Source organism: Cherax quadricarinatus, unplaced genomic scaffold (genome assembly GCF_038502225.1).
Source record: "Cherax quadricarinatus isolate ZL_2023a unplaced genomic scaffold, ASM3850222v1 Contig1316, whole genome shotgun sequence".
NCBI lineage: Eukaryota > Metazoa > Arthropoda > Malacostraca > Decapoda > Parastacidae > Cherax > Cherax quadricarinatus.
In genome coordinates this window covers 60966-86039 of record NW_027196342.1, presented here as the reverse complement: position 1 = coordinate 86039, position 25074 = coordinate 60966, and the positions used below count along the sequence as shown (strand labels likewise).

At 39.0% G+C, this 25074-nt stretch overlaps 1 protein-coding gene across 1 annotated transcript in view; it reads right to left on the bottom strand.

Moving 5' to 3' along the window:
* Positions 1-11429: 11429 nt before the first annotated feature.
* LOC128697281 (tripartite motif-containing protein 59) overlaps positions 11430-25074 on the bottom strand; it is a 68288-nt gene continuing 54643 nt past the window's right edge. Inside the window, exon 6 of the mRNA XM_070080944.1 lies at positions 11430-12196. Within this exon, the coding sequence (XP_069937045.1) occupies positions 12161-12196 (36 nt within the window). The 3' untranslated portion in view covers positions 11430-12160. The remainder of the gene's footprint in view (positions 12197-25074) is intronic.

The window sequence follows — 25074 nt, the reverse complement described above, 5'->3', positions numbered from 1 at the left end:
CCCAATGGAAATAAGTTAGACAGTCCTCGATGACGCACTGACTTTCTTGGGTTATCCTGGGTGGCTAACCCTCCGGGGTTAAAAATCCGAACGAAATCTTATCTTATCTTATCTTAACATACGTAGTGATGACCTAAAGGATTGCAAACTGATGGGCTACCAAGCGGGTAAAAAAACAGTGCTGTTAAATTTCCAAACTAGCCTACAAAGAAACAACCTACTAAAAACATCTATTTCTATGAAAACTGATGTTTACATAAATGATGCCTTACTAAAACAAGACAAAACCTCCTTCATCGGCTAAGAAAACTACGCTATGCCCAAAAAATCCACCAGTGCTTTGTGAGGGACGGAAAAATCGCAGTTATGAAACAGCTCACTCGGAAGAGATACTTCATCTCTACAGAACACCACCTTAACCCTTTGACTGTCGCGGCCATATATATACGTCTTACGAGGTACCGTGTTTGACGTATATATACTCATAAATTCTAGCGGCTTCAAATCAAGCAGGAGAAAGCTGGTAGGCCCACATGTGAGAGAATGGGTCTGTGTGGTCAGTGTGCACCATATAAAAAAATTCCTGGAGCACACAGTGCATAATGAGAAAAAAAAAACTCCGACCGTTTTTTTTAATTAAAATGCCGACTTTGTGGTTTATTTTCGTATAGTATTTATGGTTGTATTCTCGTTTTCTTGGTCTCATTTTATAGAATGGAAAACATATTATAGATATAGAGGTGATTTTGATTGATTTTACTATAAAAAGAACCTAGAAATGGAGCTCAAAGTAGAGGAAATGTTTGATTTTTGCCAATGTTCAAAAGTAAACAAATGATGCCAATTTCCAATAAATGTCCAACTAGCCATTCTAATATGCAGTCATGAATGGGTTGATGTTATTTATACAATTATTACAGTATTGCAGTAGTCTGCATAATAGTAAGTCTTCAATTTTTTGTTTGAATAAAAATTCAAAATAGAAAGCAAGAGTAATATCAGAGGGGCCTGGAGACATGACTGATGAGCAAAGAAAATGTTATTTTAGAGCCAGGAATGTCTGCATTGTTCATTCTGGACCTTATTTTGAAATTGTCATATTTTTTAGTTTTCGTGAAATTGGCCAAATTGCAAATTTCTGACCACATTATTAGGTAGTTGAAATCGGTAAATGGGCAGTTTCTTGTACTCAATCGATAGAAAAAATGGAGTTCTAAAGAAATAGCTATGAGTTTGGGCAACTGGAACAATGGAATTAGCCGAAAATGGGGCTCAAAGTGGGCGAAATCGCCGATTTGTAAACAGCGCCGAGGTCACTAACTTTGCGAGAGCATAATTCCGTCAGTTTTCCATCAAATTTCGTTTGTTTGGCGTCATTACAATCGGGAAAAGATTCTCTATCATTTCATAAGAAAAAATATTTTTTTTTTTTTTTTAAATTTTGCGACACCAGGAGACACCTCAGGATTGGGGGTTGCGACAGTCAAAGGGTTAAAACATTCCTAAGTGAGACTGGACTAACAGAATCAGAGTAAAGTGCAGATAATACCCACAGTCCACCGTTAGTGTTATATTGTCATAAAATTGTTCCCCCCTAAATTTCCAATACCCTAACTGCTTTTGAATGTCACTGTTGTATTCAATGACCATTCTACCTCACAGTCTTAATTGTGTTTAATATCTACAGAATCTATCTCCTTTTTTACATCTTACCACTTCACTGTTCTATCTTATTTAATTTTAAACTAACCATAACTTCTCCTCAATTAGTCTACCTCACTTTAAGAAATACTCTATTGCCCAATTTTATTCTAAAATCTCTATTATTGCCCAATTTTACTTCAAACTATAATGACCAATCTTATTGTAAACTTTTATTATTGCCCATTTTTGTTCTATACTTTAGTGCCCAACCTTATTGTAAACTTTTCATCTTATTATTGCACTATTCTAATCTAGAGTTAATTACCCAATCTTTACTTGCCCAGTTTTACTTTATACTTTATTGCCCTATTCATCTTACACTTTTCTTATTGCCCTTTTTTATTTGTAAAGCTTATTACCCAATTTTATTATAAACTTTTTATAACTACCTTATTCAATTTCAAACTTTATCACCCAACTTTATTTTACTTTTCTTAACCTTTTGTAACCAAAAATTTTTTTTGTTTTAAACTTGTATTTTCAAGTACAACTTTTATACTATCCTGTCCATCATCTTACTAGCATATTATAACCAAGACATTGCCAGTTTTATCTTTATTTTTTTATTATTCTTTTGCTACCTTAACTTGTGTATTTTATCTTGTCAATTTAAATCTAGTTATACTCTAGTTCTTGAAAACAACTTATATAACACAGTGCAATTACAATTGAGAGTCTTGTGCCATTTTTATATTATTAGATTAAACCTAGTTGTACTGTAGCTCATTCTAGCTCAATACATAGACAATACCAAATTCATTATATTAGACTTTAGTGCAATTACAAGTCAGAGTCTGATGCTATTTTTAATTTGTATTTTTATATTATTAGTTTATACCTAGTTGTACTTTACCTCATTCTAGCAAAACACATAGACAACATCAACTTCATTATGTGTATTAGTGACTATACTCTATATGACCAAAATGCTTTAGCTAAATACTTGTCCAAACTTCCCACCACTACAGATATCAGTACTAGAATTCAACACACAACTCAGGATATAAATAACCACAATTTAAACCTAGAAGATGATTGATCATGTTGACCCTGATCTAAACCTCCATAATCTAACACCCAATCAAAACCTATTGGAAAGTAACGGTCTTTATTACACAGCATTACAAGCCATCACTATCCTAAACAATGCTAAAAGTCTATCAGTTCTTAACCCTTTGACTGTCGAAGGGCCCAATCCTGAAGTGTCTCCTGGTGTCGCAAAATATTCGAAAAAAAAAAATTATTTTTTTCTTATGAAAATGTTAAGATTACTTTTCTGATTGTTTTAGTCCCCAAAAAAAATTTTTCCCATCAGTACTTACCGAGATATAGAGGCATGAAGTTTGCAGAAAATGAACCGCGTATGGCAACAGCGGCGACTGCCGCTCACCCCTAAACTTTAGTTTACTTGTGTTTGATGGTTTGTTGTTTTTTTCACTATTTTATTTTTTCACATAACTTATGTGGCCTGTGAGACCAAAGTAAGGTGCAATGTACATATATACACTCGTTGTATACAACACAATAAGCACACAAACATAATTATCAATATATTGTTTACAAAACTTGTTTACAAAAACAAACTTTTTATTTATTTTTTTTTATTTATTTATAATTTGAGCACACTTACAGAGGTACAAAAAAAAAAATACAGATAAGAGCAGCATGCCAAAGCCACTTATACTATGCATAGCATTACGGGCTGGCTTAAAATTAACTTAAGATTAACTAAGCAATGATGAAATCAGTGAAACAATACAAAAATTTGTTTATTACTATTGTTCTATAATATATATACCAATATACAGTTACTGAACATACTCCTAGAAGTTCTGCAGCTTGTGGAACTCTTTGAAACATGGTGTCATACACAGTGGTGTTTTACACTCCTCACACATAAAACATGGTGTCATACACAGTGGTGTTTTACACTCTCACACATAGAACATGGTGTCATACACAGTGGTGTTTTACACTCCTCACACATAAAACATGGTGTCATACACAGTGGTGTTTTACACTCCTCACACATAAAATCAGTGTGTGTGCATTTTTGTGGAAGTTTTTTTTATGTACAAAGACAAAATACCTGGTCTGAGCAGTTTTCTTCAAAGTATTAGCAGGCAGTTGTGTTATGTAGTTATCCTAGGTAAATGGTCGTGTGTCATCATTCCTTCCTTCCTAATTTCCTTCATTCCTTTCCTACCTGGAGGCTACCTGGAGGGCATTCCACCTCTCTTCCTACATTCCTTCATCTGTCCTTCCTTACTTTTTTCCTTCCTTTCATCTAGTCCTTCCTTCATTCCTGCCTTCCCTTCTTGCTTCTGGTTTCTATAATATATATACACATATATAGTCACTAGATACTTTCATAAAACTGCTATTATCACCCTTCAGCAAGCTTGTCTTGGGTGTGAGTGTGTGGCTTATAATTGTTTTGAGTCAGGAGTCAGCAGCTGTCAAAATGACATATTGTCTCATTACTCACTCCCCCTCCCACCTGTCAAAACAATGGGGTCGGATGCTGCTTCCCCTCCATTCTATCTAATTATCTTTCTCCCTCATTCTATCTCTTTCAATCTGTCTCTCTCTTTCTCTCTGTCTATCTCTGTCTCACAGGTACACATAAATACAAGTATACATAGTGTAAATTACCTAGGATAACCCAAAAAATCCACACAAAGTGCTATACTTTGCTTGAAGATGTGAGTAAATGTGATGACGAGAGTCTTGTGGCTCTCTCTGAGACAGAGCTAGACAGATAGACAGGGAGCTTGGCAGACAGACAAATAGACAGACAGACAAATGTTTGTTCGTCGTCGTCTTCTCCTCCTCCTCCTCCTCCTCCTCCTCCTCCTCTTCCTCCTCCTTCTCCTTCTCCTCCTCCTTCTCCCTCTTCTCCTTCTCCTCCTCCCTCTTCTCCTTCTCCTCTTCCTTCTTCTCCTTCTCCTCCTCCTCCTTCTCCTCCTCCTCCTTCTCCTTCTTCTCCTTCTCCTTCTTCTCCTTCTCCTCCTCCTCCTTCTCCTCCTCCTCCTTCTCCTCCTCCTTCTTCTCCTTCTCCTCCTCCTCCTCCTTCTCCTCCTCCCTCTTCTCCTTCTCCTCCTCCTTCTCCTTCTTCTCCTCCTCCTTCTTCTCCTTCTCCTCCTCCTGGCTCTTGACATATGGACAGCTGCCCCCCTCCCTCCACCCTCGTTTACGCTCATCAAAGGTCAGCTCTTATCAGATGTTATCTCCCCTTATCTTGTCACTGTCATGGGGTGAACTGTTTTCATGCCTCAAGGGAACATATTATTATGTATTATTATTATTCTTCCTCTTCTTCCTATTCTTCCTCCTCCTCCTCCTCTTCTTCTTCCTCCTTCCTCCTCCTCCCTTATTCCTCCTCCTCCCTCCCTCCTCCTCCTCCCTCCTTCCTCCTCCTCCCTCCTTCCTCCTCCTCCCTCCTTCCTCCTCCTCCCTCCTTCTCCCTCCTTCCACCTCCTCCCTCCTTCCTCCTCCCTCCTTCTTCCTCCTCCCTCCTTCCTCCTCCTTCCTTCCTCTTCCTCCTTCCTTCCTCTTCCTCCTTCCTTTTTCCTCCTCTTCTTCCTCCTCCTCTTCTTCCTCCTCCTCCTCTTCTTCCTCCTCCTCCTCCTCTTCTTCCTCCTCCTCCTCCTTCCTCCTCCTCCTCAAACTCCTCGAAATCATGAAATTGATCTTCAGTGACACTTCCATCTGTTAGAGCATCACTTGGGAAGAGAAGAGTCCCAGATTTGCTGGGGAGTCACATATTTCTTACCGCTAGACATGCTGAAAAAGGACGACTGAAATGGTATTCCCACAATGCACCACTGGCTCCCCGATTTTTTTTATATGGTGCACACTGACCATGGAGACCCATTCTCTCACATGTGGGCCTACCAGCTTTCTCCTGCTTGATTTGAAGCCGCTAGAATTTATGCGTATAGATACGTCAAACACAGTATCTCCTATGACGTATATATACGACCACGACAGTCAAAGGGTTAACTACAACATCAGGACCTTAAGCAAACACTATGATGACCTCCTGGCACTCCTTGAGTTGCTAATGACACCCTTCTCCTGCATTATTCTTACTGAGACCTGGCTTAAGCAGGACACAATAGATATCTACCCAATACCAGGATACACAGCAATCCACAACTGCAGACCATACAAGGTTGGGGGTGGTATTGCAATCTATTACTCTAACCAATTATCTTGCATTAGTACTACTTGCTTTAGTGATGAATATGGGGAATACATTTTTGCTAATTTTACTGTAAAAAACCTTAAGACGCCTATAACAATCAGTGCCATGTACAGGATACACCACACAAACATCCCATATTTCAGTGAGAAATTAAAGGCACTAATAACAAACAGACAAATGAACAAGCACCACCTTCTCTTAGCTGGAGACTTCAACATCAACCTTGGCCTACCAGATGATCAGCCTGTAACTGATTTCATCAACAATGTGAACAACACACTTCTCATACCAACAATAACTAAACCAACCAGGCTCACTGAGACAAGTGCAACCATAATAGACCACATATGGACCAATATACTAGCCCCCCTTAAATCAGGGATAATCACAGACAGCACTACAGACCACTACCCTACCTTCCTCTTGACAAACATTAGTAAACCACCACTGGAATACAACAAAGTTTCATTTAGACTCCATGATGAGGCCTCAATAAGGAATTTCACAGCTGACCTAGAGACTGTTGACTGGCCTACAGAATTCTCCAAGGCCAATGGTATTGATGACTGGGCAGACATTTTTCTCAACAAATTACTTAGACAACAAACATTGTCCTATAAAAATGAAACAGATCACTAATAAACGGCTTGGTTGCCCATGGCTAACCAGCACCATTCTGAAATTCATTGATAAGAAACACCAATATGAAAAGCAATATAGACAGGGCTTAATACACAAATATATTCTTAAACACTCTTCATCAGTTCTCACCAAAGTAATAAAGAAAGCCAAACAACTATACTACTCCAGCAGATTCACTGGACACAAGAGGAGACATAAAAAAGACCTGGAAAACACTTTCACAGATTCTAGGGACCCACAAACTAATAAAAAAAAGAATATTGTTCTAACTAAACCTAATGAAACACCACTACATCCCACTGACACAGATAACAAGATAAATGACTTCTTCTCAATCATAGGATCTAATCTTGCCAATAAAATCCCATGTACCAATGCCCATGCCGGGGACTACCTAGATGGGAATTTCCCAAATTCCTTCTATCTTGTACCAACTGAGCCCATGGAAGTCACCAAGATTATAAAGTCACTTAAAAATAACTCAGGGAATCTGTCTCATGTCCCACCATTATTGTACAAGCTAGCGGCCCATGTCCTTTTTAACAAGTCACTAGAAACTAGCACCTTCACGAAACTACTCAAGACAACAAGGGTTACACCAGTACATAAAGGTGGTGACCCTACAGATTTAAACAACTATAGGCCAATATCAAACTTACCATTGCTATCCAAAATCTTTGAGAAACTCGTGCACAGGAGGCTATATCCATTTATAATGGCACGAAACATACTCAACCCCTGCCAATTTGGATTCAGGAAAAATAAAAGCACTGATGATGCAATTATAAAAATGCTAGATCTGCTATACACAGCATTGGAAAATAAGGAATATCCACTAGGAATTTTTATTGACCTAAGAAAAGCCTTTGACACAGTAGACCATGGCATCCTACTCCACAAACTTGACCATTATGGTATAAGAGGCCATGCGCTTGCATATTTCAAATCCTACCTTACTAATAGGTATATGTATGTCACCATTAAAGACACAGCATCATCAACATGGTCACTTGATACTGGAGTTCGACAGGGAAGTGTCCTTGGTCCCCTGCTCTTCCTCATATACATCAATGATCTTCCAAACGTATCCCAACACTTGAACCCCATTCTCTTTGCTGACGACATGACTTTGTCATCTCTCATTCTAATCTTGCCACCCTCAACACCATTGTTAACGAGGAGCTGCTCAAAATATCGACTTGGATGACAACCAATAAACTTATGCTTAACACTGACAAAACCTACTATATTATGTTTGGTAGCAGAGCAGGAGTTGCACAAATTAACATCAAGGTCGACAACACTCTAATTGCCAGACGTAATGAGGGCAAATTTCCTAGGCCTATACCTCAACAACAACCTGAATTTCAGCACACATATAAAACACATAACCAAAAAAGTATGCAAAATGGTTGGGATCCTCTCCAAGATACTGTAGTACGTGCCGCACAATGCCCTTCTCACACTATACCACACACTTATTTATCCATACCTCACCTATGCTATTTTTGCTGGAGGAACAACTGCAGCAACTCACCTAAAGCCAATAATAACCCAGCAAAAAGCCACAGTAAGAATAATCACTAAATCCTATCCCTGCAACACGCCCCCCCCCCACTCTTCATAGATCTAAACTTACTCCCTGTTCAAAACATCCACACTTACTATTGTGCAATCTACATGTACAGGACCTTAAATTCCAATATTAACCTTGACCAAAAATGCTTTCTTGATAGTTGTCACAGAACCTACAGGCATAACACCAGACACAAACATCTCTATGACATTCCCCATGTCTGACTAAGCCTTTACAAAAATTCAATGTGTGTCAAAGGCCCTAAAATCTGTAACACCCTCCCTGAATACTCTAGAACTGCAGACACATTCATCACCTTTAACCCTTTGACTGTCGAAGGGCCAAATCCTGAAGTTGCTTCTGGTGTCGCAAAATATTCGAAAAAAAAAAATTATTTTTTCTTATGAAATGATAGAGAATCTTTTCCCGATTGTAAAGACACCAAAAAAACGAAATTTGATGAAAAACTGACGGAATTACGCTCTCGCGAAGTTAGCGACTTCGGCGATATTTAAAAATCGGCAATTTCGCCCACTTTGAGCCCTATTTTCGGCTAATTCTGTTATTCCAGTCAACCAAACTCATAACTATTTCTTCAAAACTCTATTTTTTCTATCGATTGAGTACAAGAAACTGCCCATTTACCGATTTCAACTACCCAATAACATGGTCAGAAATTTTCAATTTGGCCAATTTCACGAAAATTAAAAAATACGACAATTTCAAAATAAGGTCCAGAATGAACAATGCAGACATTCCTGGCTCTAAAATAACATTTTCTTTGTTCATCAGTCATGTCTCCAGGTCCCTGTGATATTACTCTTGCTTTTTATTTTGAAATTTTATTCAAACAAAAAATAGAAGATTTACTGTTATGCAGACTACTGCAATACTGTAATAATTGTAAAAATTACATCAACCCATTCATGACTGCGTATTAGAATGGCTATTTGGACATTTATTGGACAATGACATCATTTGTTCACTTTTGAACATCGGCAAAAATCAAACATTTCCTGTACTTTGTGCTCCATTTCCAGGTTCTTTTTATAGTAAAATTAATCAAAATCACCTCCATTTCTATAATATAGTTTCCATTCTATCAAATGAGACCAAGAAAACGAGAATACAACCACAAATACTATACGAAAATAGACCACAAAGTCGGCATTTTAATTAAAAAAAACGGTCGGAGTTTTTTTTTTTCTCATTATGCACTGCGTGCTCCAGGATTTTTTTTATGTGGTGCACACTGACCACACAGACCCATTCTCTCACATGTGGGCCTACTAGCTTTCTCCTGCCTGATTTGAAGCCGCTAGAATTTATGAGTATATATACGTCAAACACGGTACCTCGCAAACGTATATATACGGCCGCGACAGTCAAAGGGTTAAAACAACCATTAGAAAATATCTTATCTCCCTGATACACCCCCTCAACTAATTACATGAATACAACCTGGTGGTTCACACACTCACTCACCCACTTGACAATAAACATAGAAATATCAATCTTAATTTTAAAATAATGAATCCTAACTAGTCATAAGTTGGCCTGCGATACTCCAATACTGAAACTATGTATTGTGCAAAAACAAAAGCATTCACATTGCTAAACTCACAAACTAGTATTTAGTCACTTAGCCATAATACCAACTTACCACATAATTTGTAATATTTTAAAGTTAAGAATTAATCTAAGTCTGCCCAAAATGCCTAGCCATGCTAGGTGTTCTAGTGGCCCCCTCTGTAATTAGTATTTTAAACATGTAAACCACACAATATCCAAATTCTGTAAACTCAGCATTGTAATCCTTATAGAGAATAAACTTGATTTGATTTGATTTAATTTGATTTGATCTAACACCCAGGATGCGACCCACACTGGGCAACTAACACCCAGGATGTGAGACACACCAGTCGACTACCACCCAGGATGTGGCCCACACCAGCCCACTAACAACCAGGATGCATTTCACACCAGTCCACTAATACCCAGGATGAGATCCACAGCAGTCCACTTACACCCAGGATGTAACCCACATCACTCGACTAACACCCAGGATGCAACACACAGCCATCCACTACCACCCAGGATGCAATCAACACTAGTCGCCAACACCCAGGATGCAATCCACACCAGTCCTCTAACAGAGAATATGACCCACAGCAGTCCACTAACACCCAGGATTTGACCCACACCAGTCCACTAACATCGAGGATGCGACCACACCAGTCCACTAACATATAGGATCTGACCCACACCAGTCCATTTACACCCAGGAAGTGAGCCACACAAGTCCACTAACACCCAGGATTTGACTCACACCACTCACCTAACACCCAGGATGTGACCCACACCAGTCCATTAACACCCAAGATGCAACCCACACCAGTCGACTAACATCCAAGATGCGACCTACACCAGTCGACTAACATCCAATATGCGTCCCACACCAGTCAACTAACACCCATGATGCGACCACATCAGTCCACTAACACCCAAGGTGCGACCCACGCCAGTCCAATAACACCCAGGATGCGATCCACACCATTCCACTGACACCCAGGATGAGACCACATCAGTCCACTAACACCCAATGTGCGACCCCCGCCAGTCCAATAACTCCCAGGATGCAACCCACACCAGTCCACTAACAACCAGGATGCAACCCACACTGATCCACTAACACCCAGGATGTGACCCACACCAGCTGACTAACACTCAGGATGTGACCCACACCAGCCCACTAACACCCAGGATGCAACCCACACTAGTCCACTAAGAGACAGAATGTGACCCACAGCAGTCCACTAACACCCAGGATGTGGCCCACATCAGTCGAATAACACCCAGGATGTGTCCCTACACCAGTCCACTAACACCCAGGATGTGACCCACACCATTCCACTAACACTCAGGATGCAACCCACAAAAGTCCTCTAACACCCAAGATGTGACCCACACTAGTCCACTAACACCCATGTACCCATTTTACTGATGGGTGAACTTATACATCTGGTGTGTTATTAAATTGTTTATATTTATTTATTTATTAATTTGAACATGATACAGAGAAGTACAAAAGAATACAGTTAAATGCAGCTTGCCAAAGCCACTTGAATGCAGAGCATTATGGGCAGGCTTAAAATTAACTTAAGATTAACTAAGCAGTGGTAAAACATTATTGTAAACAGATAACAATTAAGCACAAATGAGTATTACAAAAACAGGTCATATGGTTGCTTACATTGCTGTACAATCAGTATTTATTTATTTATTTATTTATTTATTTATTTAATTCAAACACGATACAGAGAAGTACAAGGAAGACAATTTTTGAAGTGCAGCATACCAAAGCCCCTTGTACGCAGAGCATTATGGGCTTAAAATTAACTTAAGATTAACTAAGCAATGATACATTCAGTGGTACAAAAATTATTGTAAAACAGAAAACAATTTAGTACAAATGAGTATTACAAAGACAGGTCACATGGTCATTTACTGTGTTGCTGTGTAATCAGTAGAATGGAGAATTCTGTTAGGTAATGAAGTTAAATAGTAACAAAGTTTGATTGGGTCACAGGTTGACATTTATGAGATACAATAATGAGATACATATATGAGATACAATTTATGAGATACAATTTTTCAGTATTTATTTAGTTGTGGGTAAGTAAGTGATTTTTGAGAAGAGACTTGAATTTATAAACAGACAGTGTTTCTTTTATATTCACAGGTAATGAATTCCAGATTTTAGGGCCTTTTATGTGCATTGAGTTTTTGCATAGCGTGAGATGAACACGAGGAACATCAAAGAGTGATCTGTGCCTTGTGTTATGGTCATGTGTTCTGTTAAGGTTGGTAAGGAGACGTTTGAGGGGAGAGTTTATGTCAGAGTTAAGTGTTCTATGTATGTAATAGGTGCAGTAATAAGTATGGATGTTCATTATTTGTGTAAATTTGGTTCAGTGTGAATTATTAAATGATACCAGAGTCATATTTAATGCCAGACAAAATTTTAATTAATGTGAGTTCTTTGTTGCAAAACTTCTCAGATCCTGGAAAAAAAGGACACGAGAGTTGAATTTATGAGGGTAAACAAGTGTTGTACATGTGAGTACGTCATTCTGCACTCACCTGTCATTGTGTATATCTGTGCTGCTGCACCATATTACCATACACACTCGTCTTTTAATTTTTTAAAAAGTGTTCTTAATAAAAGAGACAAAAGAAAACTTCAAATAAACATTGCATTATACAAGAGGCTTTTTATTACATCATAACACAAATTTGATATAACTGAAGATGATGTAGGTGGTGATAGTAACTAATATAATAACAGAAGATGTAGGTGGTGATAGTAACTAATATAATAACTGAAGATGATGTAGGTGGTGATAGTAACTAATATAATAACTGAACATGATGTAGGTGGTGATAGTAACTAATATAATAACTGAAGATGATGTAGGTGGTGATAGTAACTAATATAATAACTGAAGATGATGTAGGCGGTGATAGTAACTAATATAATAACAGAAGATGATGTAGGTGGTGATAGTAACTAATATAATAACAGAAGATGATGTAGGTGGTGATAGTAACTAATATAATAACAGAAGATGATGTAGGTGGTGATAGTAACTAATATAATAACTGAAGATGATGTAGGTGGTGATAGTAACTAATATAATAACTGAAGATGATGTAGGTGGTGATAGTAACTAATATAATAACTGAAGATGATGTAGGTGGTGATAGTAACTAATATAATAACTGAAGATGTTGGAAGACCTGAATCTATGTCTGGAATATTATACAAGACACAGAAGAAATAAAAGAAAAATGCAAAGTTGCATCAGGTTTTTGTTGTTTACAGATAACTATAAGTAAGAGTAGTGTTGCAATGATAGAAATATAGAGTGTTTTAACTGTATGGTTAGAAGATTGTAATAATATAGTGTTTTAACTGTATGGTTAGAAGATTGTAATAATATAGTGTTTTAACTGTATGGTTAGAAGATTGTAATAATATAGTGTTTTAACTGTATGGTTAGAAGATTGTAATAATATAGTGTTTTAACTGTATGGTTAGAAGATTGTAATAATATAGTGTTTTAACTGTATGGTTAGAAGATTGTAATAACATAGTGTTTTAACTGTATGGTTAGAAGATTGTAATAATATAGTGTTTTAACTGTATGGTTAGAAGATTGTAATAATATAGTGTTTTAACTGTATGGTTAGAAGATTGTAATAATATAGTGTTTTAACTGTATGGTTAGAAGATTGTAATAATATAGTGTTTTAACTGTATGGTTAGAAGATTGTAATAATATAGTGTTTTAACTGTATGGTTAGAAGATTGTAATAATATAGTGTTTTAACTGTATGGTTAGAAGATTGTAATAATATAGTGTTTTAACTGTATGGTTAGAAGATTGTAATAATATAGTGTTTTAACTGTATGGTTAGAAGATTGTAATAATATAGTGTTTTAACTGTATGGTTAGAAGATTGTAATAATATAGTGTTTTAACTGTATGGTTAGAAGATTGTAATAATATAGTGTTTTAACTGTATGGTTAGAAGATTGTAATAATATAGTGTTTTAACTGTATGGTTAGAAGATTGTAATAGAAAATATACATTCTTGGCAGAACAGCCATCCAGAAAAAAGCTTCAAATTTATTTAGGACAGTGAAAGAAAAGGTAAATGAAATGGACTAACGAAACTTTTACTGCAACGGTTAGTTCAGTCACTTTAAAAATCCTGTTTAATCGTATAATGTTAAAATTAGCAGTGAGGCGGCCATCACAGATGATGATGTCACACCTGAATATCCTGATGTTTGCAAGAAAATAATACAAGAAGCTAAATACAATGATCAACAAATTTTAAATGTAGACAAAAGAGACTTGTTCAGCAAATGGATGCCTTCCAGAACTTACATTTACAAGTTTGAAAAATCTCAACCTGGATGTAAAGTGTGTAAAGATCACATAACTTTTATTGGAAGGTAATACAGAAGGGGATTTTTAAATACAGATCAGCCATCACTAATCTGGCATCAATGGGCCAGAGTGGTTAGGTTAGAATATGCTTAATAAACTCAGGAAGTCTTGAGAGGGTTTCAGGGGCCAATGCCCCCATGGCCTGGTCTGAGACCAGGCCTCATGGTGGATCAGAGTCTGATCAACCAGGCTGTTACTGCTGGCAACACGCAAGCTGATGTATGAACCACAGTCCAGTTGGTCAGGTATTGACTTCATGTGCCTGTCCAGTGCCTTCTTGAAGACAGCCAGGGGTCTATTGGTAATCCCCCTTATGTATGCTGGGAGGCAATTGAACAGTCTTGGGCCCCAGAGACTTGTGTTGTCTCTCAGTGTACTCGTGGCACCCCTGCTTTTCATAGCGGGAATGTTGCATCTCCTGCCGAGTCTTTTGCTTTCATATGGAGTGATTTTCATGTGCAAGTTTGGTACCAATCCTTCCAGGACCTTCCAAGTGTATATCATGTATCTCTCTCACCTGTGTTCCAGGGAATACAGATCAAGGACATTCAACCATTCCCAGTAGTTTAGGTGCCTCATCGCACTTATGTGTGCCGTGAAAGTTCTTTGTACAGTGGACCCCAGGTATTCGATGGCATCGGTGTTCGATAAATCTGGTATTCAATGCATTTTTAACGTACATTCCATATTATCACTGCTTTTGGTGCATGTTTCTGCAAAATAAGTCACCATGGGCCCCAAGAAAGTTTCTAGTGTCAACCCTTCGAGAAAAAAGGTGCTAATGACTAGTGAAATGAAGAAAGAGATAATTGCAAAGTACGAAAGTGGAGTGCATGTGTAGGAGCTGGCCAGGTTGTATAGTAAACCCCAATCAACCATCTCTACTATAGTGACCAGGAAAACGACAATCAAGGAAGCTGTTCTTGCAAAAGGTGCAACTGTGATTACAAAACAGCGACCGTAAGTGTTAGAAGATGTTGAGAGACTGTTATTGGTGTGGATAAATGAAAAACAGATAGCAGGAGATAGCATCTCTCAAGTGATTATTTGTGAAAAGGCTAGGCAGTTGCATGACGAATTGGTAAAAAAAACTGCCTGCAACTAGTGGTGATGTGAGTGAATTTAAGGCCGGCAAAGGTTGGCTTGAAAGATTTAAGAATCGTAGTGGCATACATAGTGTGATTAGGCATGGTGAGGCTGCCAGTTCAGAACAAAAAGCAGCTGAAAAATATGTGAAGGAATTCAAGGATTACATACACAGTGAAGAATTTAAACCTGAACAAGTGTTTAATTGTGAAAAAACAGGCCTGTTTTGGAAGAAAATACGAAGCATGACCTACATTACTCAGGAGGAAAAGGCACTCCCAGGACATAAGCCTATGAAAGACAGGCTTACTCTGTTGATGTGTGCCAATGCTAGTGGTGATTGCAAAGTGAAGTCTTTATTGGTGTATCACTCTGAAACTCCCAGAGTGTTCAGGAAAAACAATGTCCTCAAGGCTAATTTGTGTGTGCTGTGGAGGGCAAACAGTAAGGCATGGGTCACTAGGGACATTTTCTATGACTGGTTACACCATGCATTTGCCCACAATTGTGAAAAATTACCTAATTGTAAAGAAATTAGACCTTAAGTGCCTCTTGGTATTAGATAATGCTCCTGGTCATCCTTCAGATGTGGCAGAGCGACTTTCTGCGGACATGAGCTTCTTTAAGATCAAGTTTCTGCCTCCTAATACCACTCCTCTCCTGCAGCCCATGGACCAGCAGGTCATTTCCAACTTCAAGAAACTGTACACAAAAGCTATGTTTAAAAAGTGCTTTGTAGTGACCACAGAAACTCAACTGACTCTAAAAGAGTTTTGGAAGGATCACTTTAATATCCTCAATTGTATAAACCTTATAGGTAAGGCTTGGGAGGGAGTGACTAAGAGGACCTTGAACTCTGCTTGGAAAAAACTGTGGCCAGAATGTGTAGACAAAAGGGATTTTGAAGGGTTTGAGGCTAACCCTGAGAAGTGTATGCCAGTTGAGGAATCCATTGCAGTATTCGGGAAGTCCTTGGGGCTGGAGGTTAGTGGGGAGGATGTGGAAGAGTTGGTGGAGGAGGACAATGACAAACTAACCACTGATGAGCTGCTAGATCATCTTCAACAGCAAGAGGCCAGACCTGAGGAAACTGCTTTGGAGGAGGGGATTGAGAAATTGAGGAAGTTGCCTACTTCAAAGATTAAGGAAATGTGTGCAAAATGGCTTGAAGTGCAAACCTTTTTTTGATGAAAATCACCCTGACACAGCTACTGCAAGCTGTGTTGGCAACCTGTACACTGACAATGTTGTGAAACACTTTAGGAAAATCATAAAGGAACGAGAGGTACAGGCCTCTATAGACAGATACGTTGTGCGACAGAAGTCCAGTGACTCTCAAGCTGGTCCTAGTGGCATTAAAAGAAGAAGGGAAGTAACCCCGGAAAAGGACTTGCTACTTTGAGTCCTAATGGAAGGGGATTCCCCTTCTAAACAGTAACAACTTCGACACTCTTCCCTCCTCTCATCCCATCAATCATCACCAGATCTTCATTAACCCTTTGAGGGTTGACAGGCCCTCTCCGAAACTCGTTCTCAGGGTCGGCCAAATTTCAAAAAAAAAAAAAAAATTATTTTTTCTTATGAAAAAATAGAGTTTTTTTTTCTAAACATTATAGGATAAACAAAAAAAAATTACCATCAATACTTACGGAGATATGGATGCATGAAGTTTGCAGAAAATGAGCCGCATATGGCAACAGCGGCGACTGCCGCTCACCCGGTAAACTTTAGTTTACTTGTATTTGAAGGTTTGTTGTTTTTTTCACTATTTTATTTTTTCACATAACTTATGTGGCCTATGAGACCAAAGTAAGGTGCAATGTACATATATACACTCGTTGTATACAACACAATAAGCACACAAACATAATTATCAATATATTGTTTACAAAAACAAACAATACAAAACATTGTTTATTATTATTGTTCTATAATATATATACCAATATAGTCACTGAACATATTCCTATTAGTTCTGCAGCTTGTGGAACTCTGAAACATGGTGTCATACACAATGGTGTTTTATCTTTCTCCCTCATTCTATCTCTTTCAATCTGTCTCTCTCTTTCTATCTGTCTGTCTATCTCTGTCTCACAGGTACACATAAATACAAGTATACATAGTATAAATTACCTAGGATAACCCAAGAAATCCAGACAAAGTGCTATACTCTGCTTGAAGATGTGAGTAAAAGTGATGACACAGTCTTGTGGCTCTCTGAGACAGAGAGCTAGATGGATAGACAGATAGACAGGGAGCTTGACAGACAAATAGACAGACAGAAATGTTAGTGTACCAGTTCCAGTGTACTAGTGTTCCACCCTCCTCCTCCTCTTCTTCCTCTTCCTCCTCTTCCCCCTACTCTTCCTCATACTCTTCCTCTTCCTCCTCTTCCTCTTCCTCCTACTCTTCCTCTTCCTCCTCCTCCTCTTCCTCCTCCTCCTCTTCTTCCTCTTCCTCCTACTCTTCCTCCTCCTCCTCTTCTTCCTCTTCCTCCTCTTCCCCCTAATCTTCCTCCTACTATTCCTCTTCCTCCTCCTCTTCCTCTTATTCCTCTTCCTCCTACTCTTCCTCTTCCTCCTCCTCCTCTTCCTCCTCCTCCTCTTCTTCCTCTTCCCCCTACTCTTCCTCCTTCTCCTTCTCCTCCTCCATAGTGTAAATTACCAGGAGTCGGCAGCTGTCAAAATGACATATTGTCTCATTACTCACTCCCCCTCCGGCCTGTCAAAACAATGGGGTCGGATGCTGCTTCCCCTCCTCCATTCTATCTAATTATCTTTCTCCCTCATTCTATCTGTCTGTTTATCTCTGTCTCACAGGTACACATAAATACAAGTATACATAGTATAAATTACCTAGGATAACCCAAGAAACCCAGACAAAGTGCTATACTCTGCTTGAAGATGTGAGTAAAAGTGATGACGCAGTCTTGTGGCTCTCTGAGACAGAGAGCTAGACGGATAGACAGGGAGCTTGACAGACAGGCAAATAGACAGACAGAAATGTTAGTATACCAGCAAAAACAAAGGGAGGGCGATGTTCATCTCATCTTTTGGCATCAGCTCTACCCTCATTTACCCTCATCAAACGTCAGCACTTATCAGATGTTATCTCCCCTTATCTTGTTACTGTCATGGATGAACATTTATTATTACATATTATTATTATTATTATTACCTATTATTATTATTATGTATTATTTTTATGTATTATTATTATGTATTATTATTATTATGTATTATTGTTATCATTACATATTCTTCTTCTTCCTCCTCCTCCTCCTCTTCTTCTTCCTCCTCCTCCTCCTCCTCTTCTTCTTCTTCCTCCTCCTCAACCTCCTCCTCCTCCTCCTCTGCCTCCTCCTCCTCTTGCCTCCTCCTCCTCTTGCCTCCTCCTCCTCTGCCTCCTCCTCCTCTGCCTCCTCCTCCTCCTCCATTCTTGGAACAAGTTTGAAGAGCTTGTAGTTCATAATCACTATCACTATCATCACCAATGCTCACATCTGAGTCTGGGATTTTGGAAAATAGGAGTTTCCTCTTTGATTCTGGTACAACTGAACGTGAACAAGACGGCCCAGCACCAGAGGTGGAAGGCTGTGGGTTGTCTGGGTTTTCCTCACTATTACCCATATTATGGTCATTAGTTTCGGTCAAAACCTCACCAGAACCTTGAAACTCATCTTCACTGTCACTTCCATCTGTATTAGAACTGTCACTGGGGAACAAAAGTGTCCCAATTCGCCGAGGAGTGAGGAACTTCTTACCGCAGGGCACAGTGGAAATTGTGTACTATGATGACATTCCCACAATGCACCACTGGGTCCCAGATTTTTTTCCTACTGCGCACACCCACCACACAGACCCATTCTCTCACATCTAGGCTTATCAGCCTTTTCCTGCGAGATTTGAGGCCGCTAGAATTTATGCGTACTAGTACGTCAAAAACCCCTACGCGTAAGACGTACTAGTACGACCAAAACCCTCAAAGGGTTAAAGGTAAGTGTCAATTAATCTATTGTTATTATTCTATTGTTATTGTTGTTATTGTAATTATTCTATTGCATTAAACTTAATATTTCAAGTGGTAAAATTTTTTTTTCATACTTTTGGGTGCCTTGCACAGATTAATCTGATTTCCATTATTTCTTATGGGAAAATCAATTCGCTTTTCGATATTTTCGGTATTCGATGAGCTCTCAGGAATGGATTAATATTGAATACCCTGGGTCCACTGTACACTCTCCAGGCCTGCAATATCGCCAGCCTTGAAGGGGCCGTTAGTGTACAGCAGTATTCCAGCCTAGAAAGCACAAGCAATTTGAAGAGAATCATCATAGGCTTGGCATCCCTAGTTTTGAAGGTTCTCATTATCCATCCTATCATTTTCCTAGTGGATGAGGTAGATACATTGCTGTGGTCTTTGAAGGCAAGATTTTCTGACATTATCACTCCCAGGTCCTTCACCTTACTTTTCCACTCTATTGTATGGTTAGAATTTGTGGTATACCCTGACACATTTTTAATTTCTTCAAGTTTTCCATATCTGAGTAGTTGAAATTTCTCCTCGTTGAACTTCATATTGTTCTCAGTGGCCCATTCGAAGATTTGGTTGATGTCCGCTTGGAGTCTCGCAGTGTCTTCGATGAAGGTCATTGCCATGGTGATCAGGGTGTCATCCACAAAGTAAGACACGGAGCTATGGCTTATATCTCTGTCTGTCAGAAATGAGGATGAGGAATAGAATGGGAGCGAGTACTGTGCCTTGTGTAGTAAAGCTTTTTACCATGGCTGCCTGGAACTTTACTCTGTTTACTGTTACTCTTTGTGTTCTATTTGTCAGGAAGTTGTAGATCCATCTACCAACTTTTCCCATTATTCCATTGCCCCGCATTTTGTGTGTTATTACACAATGGTCACACTTGTCAAAAGCTTTGGCAAAGTCTGTGTATACTACATCTGTATTTTGTTTATCCTCTACAGCATCCAGGACCTTGTCATAGTGGTCCAGTAGCTGGGACAGGCAGGATCGACCTGCCCTGATGCCCTGGGTTGTGTAACCAATGGGTATCTAGGTGGTTAGCTATCTTGCTTCTTAGAACCATCTCAAAGATTTTTATGATATGGGATGTTAGTGCTATGGGACTGTCGTTCTTTGCAATTACTTTACTGCCACCTTTGTGGAGTGGGGCTGTGTCTATTGTATTTAGTGTGTGTGGGATGACCCCTGTGTCCATACTCCCTCTCCATAAAATGCCGAAGGTACACAATAGGGACTTCTTGCATTTCTTGATGAACACAGAGTTCCATGAGTCTGGGCCTGGGACAGAGTGCATGGGTATGTCATTAATTGTCTCTTCAAAATCTTGTGGAGTTATAATAATATCAGAGAGTTTTTGGCTGACCAAATTTTGCGTTTCATTCATAGAGAATTCATTTGGATTGTTAACCCTTAGAGTGGGCAGTGGCTCGCTGAACACTGAGTCATATTGGGACTTTAGTATCTCACTCATTTCTTGGCTATCATCTGTGTATGTCCCATCCCGCCTAAGCAGGGGCCCAATACTGGATGCTGTTTTTCCTTAAAATTTGGCATAAAAGAAGAAGTATTTTTTTTCAATTTCCTTTAGGGCTTTAAGTTCTTCTGGTGATTCTTGTCTCCTGTAAGATTCCTTTAGCTTAAGTTCGATATTTGCAATTTCACTGACTAGTGCTTCCCTTTGTATTTCAGATATATTGACCCCACTCAGCAGCTCTGTGACTCTTTCCCTTCATCTGTATAGGGAACATCTCTCTCTTTCTAGTTTACATCTTCTCTTTATTTTTCTTAATGGAATGTGTCTTGAGCAGATCTCAAGAACCGCAGAATTCATTTTTTCAAGGCAGATGTTCAGGTCCGTGTTGTTTAGGATATCTTCCCAGCTTGTTTCATTTAGGACACGGTTTACTTGATCCCATTGAATGTTTTTGTCATTGAAATTGAATTTCGTGAAGAGACCTTCATGATTGCTTACATTTTGCTGGTCCGGAGCCCTGTGCATACATGTCTGTACCTCTAATATATTGTGATCTGAGTGAATTGTCTTCGATACAGTTATATTATGTATCAGATCATTGTTGTTAGTGAAGATAAGGTCCAGCATAAGTTTTAGTCTCGTAGGCTCTATTTGCTGGTTTAAGGTGAATTTGTTGCAGAGATTTAACAGTTCCCTAGGTAGTATGTTGGTAGACAGCAACCGCCCAGGGAGGTACTACCGACCTGCCAAGTGAGTGTAAAACGGAAACCTGTAATTGTTTTACATGATGGTAGGATTGCTGGTGTCTTTTTTCTGTCTCATAAACATGCAAGATTTCAGGTACACCTTGCTACTTCTTCTTACACTTAGGTCACACTACACATACATGTACAAGCATATATATACACACACCCCCCTGGGTTTTCTGCTATTTTCTTTCTAGTTCTTGTTCTTGTTTATTTCCTCTTACCTCCATGGGGAAGTTGAACAGAATTCTTCCTCCGTAAGCCATGCATGCTGTAAGAGGCAACTAAAATGCCAGGAGCAAGGGGCTAGTAACCCCTTCTCCTGTATATATTACCAAATGTAAAAGGAGAAACTTTAATTTTTCCTTTTGGGCCACCTCGCCTCAGTGGGATACGGCCGATGTGTTGAGAGAAAGAAAGAGATTTAACAGTTCGAGTGTATGTGAATTTTCATCTGAGCTGCCTCCCGGGGTGACCTCTGCTAAAACATTGCTTGCTATACTCCTCCATTTTAGGTGTCTCAGGTTGAAATCTCCTAGCAATAAGATGTTTGGGACAGGAGTTGGGAGATTTTCTAGACAGTGGTCAATTTTCTCAAGGTGCTCCTGGAATTGCTGGGAAGTTGCATCTGGAGGCTTGTATACTACCACAATGACAAGGTTTTGGTTTTCAATCTTTACCGCCAAAACTTTGACTACATCATTTGAGGTGTTTAGTAGCTCTGTGCAAATGAGCGACTCTGTGACATATAGGCTAACTCCCCCTTGTTGCCTGTTTAGTCTGTCGCATCGGAATAGGTTGTAACCTGGGATCCATATTTCTTTGTCATAATGATCCTTTATGTGGGTTTCTCTGAATGCTTCAAACATTACATTTGACTCCTTGAGCAGTCCTTAGATGTAAGGAATTTTGTTGTTTTTTGATGGCTTTAGACCTCTGTATGTTTGCAATGACAAATGTCATATTTGTGGAATTTAGGGGGGATTTATTTGCTGGCTATAATATCTGTTGTTCTGGGGTAGAGGCCAATGTCCATGCCTCTGCTCCAGAAGTGTTTTCAGGTGGTGAAGGACTACTGTCATTTCTTGCCAGTCTTTTTTCTCTTCTGACCCTAAAAAACCTCTGTCCCTGGAGAGGTTGAGGTTCCTCTCTATTGTTTCCCATAGTCTGGCTGGTCTGTGTTTTCTAGTCCCCTTGAGATGATATGCCTGGCAGTATGCATTGTAGCATTTTCTTTCATGGATTGATGAGTAACACATTTCCGGATGAAATAAGTTGCAAGAAAGGAAGTTGCACTCTCCTGTTGTCATGTGGGTGTGGCATTTTTTGGATGGTCAAAGGTGCATGTCCCACCTGTTTTACCAGATATACTGTGCCTGCAAATACCCAAGGCATAGTATTTACATAGATTGTACTTCTGTTTGTTAGGATTTATTGTAGCTGCATTCACTGTTGGTGCATTTGTTTTTCCTGTTTCCTCAATATCTTTTACCCCTGTATGGATATCAGTGCTTCCACCAAGTATTGCTGGTAGTGTGTCGACACTATTCCCTGAGGCCACATCCCATTTTGATCCATCTTCAGTACAGAGAACCTCTGTGGACTGAATAAGGTTGTCTTCAGTGTCCTCCAGGAAAATGCTAGTACCCTCACAAGCTCTATCTTCTAATACTTCACTAGAACCCTCTGGAGCACTTTCATCCAGGACAACACTAGCACCCTCAGCACTGTCCTCCAGGACAGCACTAGCCCCCTCAGGAGCACTGTCCAAGACAGCCCCATCCCCACTACCCATCTTTTTTATGCAACTGACATGTCTTTCAAGAAGGATATTTTATTGGTGTTCTTGTCTTTTAATATAGATGTCATTTCCTCATACAGGTGTATCTCATTTGGGAAAACCCAAAAACATCTCTCTGAGTTTATGTCAAGTGTGGTCATTAGTTTATAATCCCTGCATATACTATGGGACCACTGACCACACAGATGGCAAGCAATCCAGGCCTGTCTTCGTCCTTTACCCTTTCTGCAGACTACACAGATTTTCATGGTAGTGATCCTCTTACAATACTGGACAACTCTCTTAGCTAGCTAGTCTATAATTCCCCAATGCCTTTATTTTTTTATTTTTTTTATTTTTTAGCAGTTCTTCTGATTTGGCTTTAATTCCAACGAAACTGTTTGAATCCACCCAAATCTGGCTTTATTTCCACAAAAAGCATTTGAATCCACCTGAATCCAGCAAAATCCATTTGAATCCTCCTGAATCCAAGAACTGGAAGAATCCAGTCACTGTATATAGTTTTTATAATAATTACCTTAACAGAAGATCTGTCTCTTTGTATTTTAACTATTTGTTGAATTTAAATTTTTGTAGTTCTTCCGGTTTGGCTTTATTTCCAACGAAACCATTTAATCCACCCAAATCTGGCTATATTTCAAACAGCCTGTTTGAATCTGCCCAAATCCAGCGAATCTGGAAGAATCCAGCTAGTGGATCACTGTAAATCTTTTTCCTAATAAGCACCTCAACAGCAGATCTGTCTATCTGTATTGTAACTATCTGTTGTAGTTCATGTTTGAGTGTTTAGATAGGGCACATAGAGCCCTGTCAGTTAGTGAAACCAGCCAGAGGATACACTGTTATCAATGAATCCATTTGAATCCGGTCACTGGATGAATCTGGGCAGATCTGGATTAGGCTCACTGAATGATATTTGACTAGCACATAAAAAGGACTACTGGAAAAAAATTAAACAGAGTAATGTTTGTTCAGTTTGATACAGAAAGTATAACTTGCATGTTTGGGCACCGATGGCTTCAATATATGGAGATTACTGGAGGAATAATGATTTTCATTGTGTATATAGCGACTGCTGCTAACTACAGGTTTACCACACACTGTTTACATCAGTCCATCACAATAAGTACTAACAACTATACACTGTTTATCATATTTCTACAAAACTGTACACTTTTCGTATTTCCTCGAGATTTTGCACCTCTTCGTATTTCAACAGTAATGTTTTACTACCTGGAATCACTAATTATAAGTCAGGTAAAATAGCAGACCTACGTGGGAGGTTCTGATGACTGCTGGCAACTGTTTGCAATATGAACCTGTCTCTTTGGGCCTAAACACTTCAGTTTTAAATTTCACCTTATCCTTTATTATCCATATACAGTGGACCCCCGCATAACGATTACCTCCGAATGTGACCAATTATGTAAGTGTATTTATGTAAGTGCGTTTGTATGTGTATGTTTGGGGGTCTGAAATGGACTAATCTACTTCACAATATTTCTTATGGGAACAAATTCGGTCAGTACTGGCACCTGAACATACTTCTGGAGTGAAAAAATATCGTTAACCGGGGGTCCACTGCACTAGGGTACCACTGTGGTACACTATAACACTATAACACTATGTATAACATACTATTATCAGGGAGACTGTCTTTCCTCTGACAAAAAAAGTTCTAATATTATTTTCACCAGCACTCTAGGCCTCAAGTTCCCCTCTCCGAGAGTATGGTAATGTTTGTTATTGTACACTGATTCTCCTTTTTTTGACTCA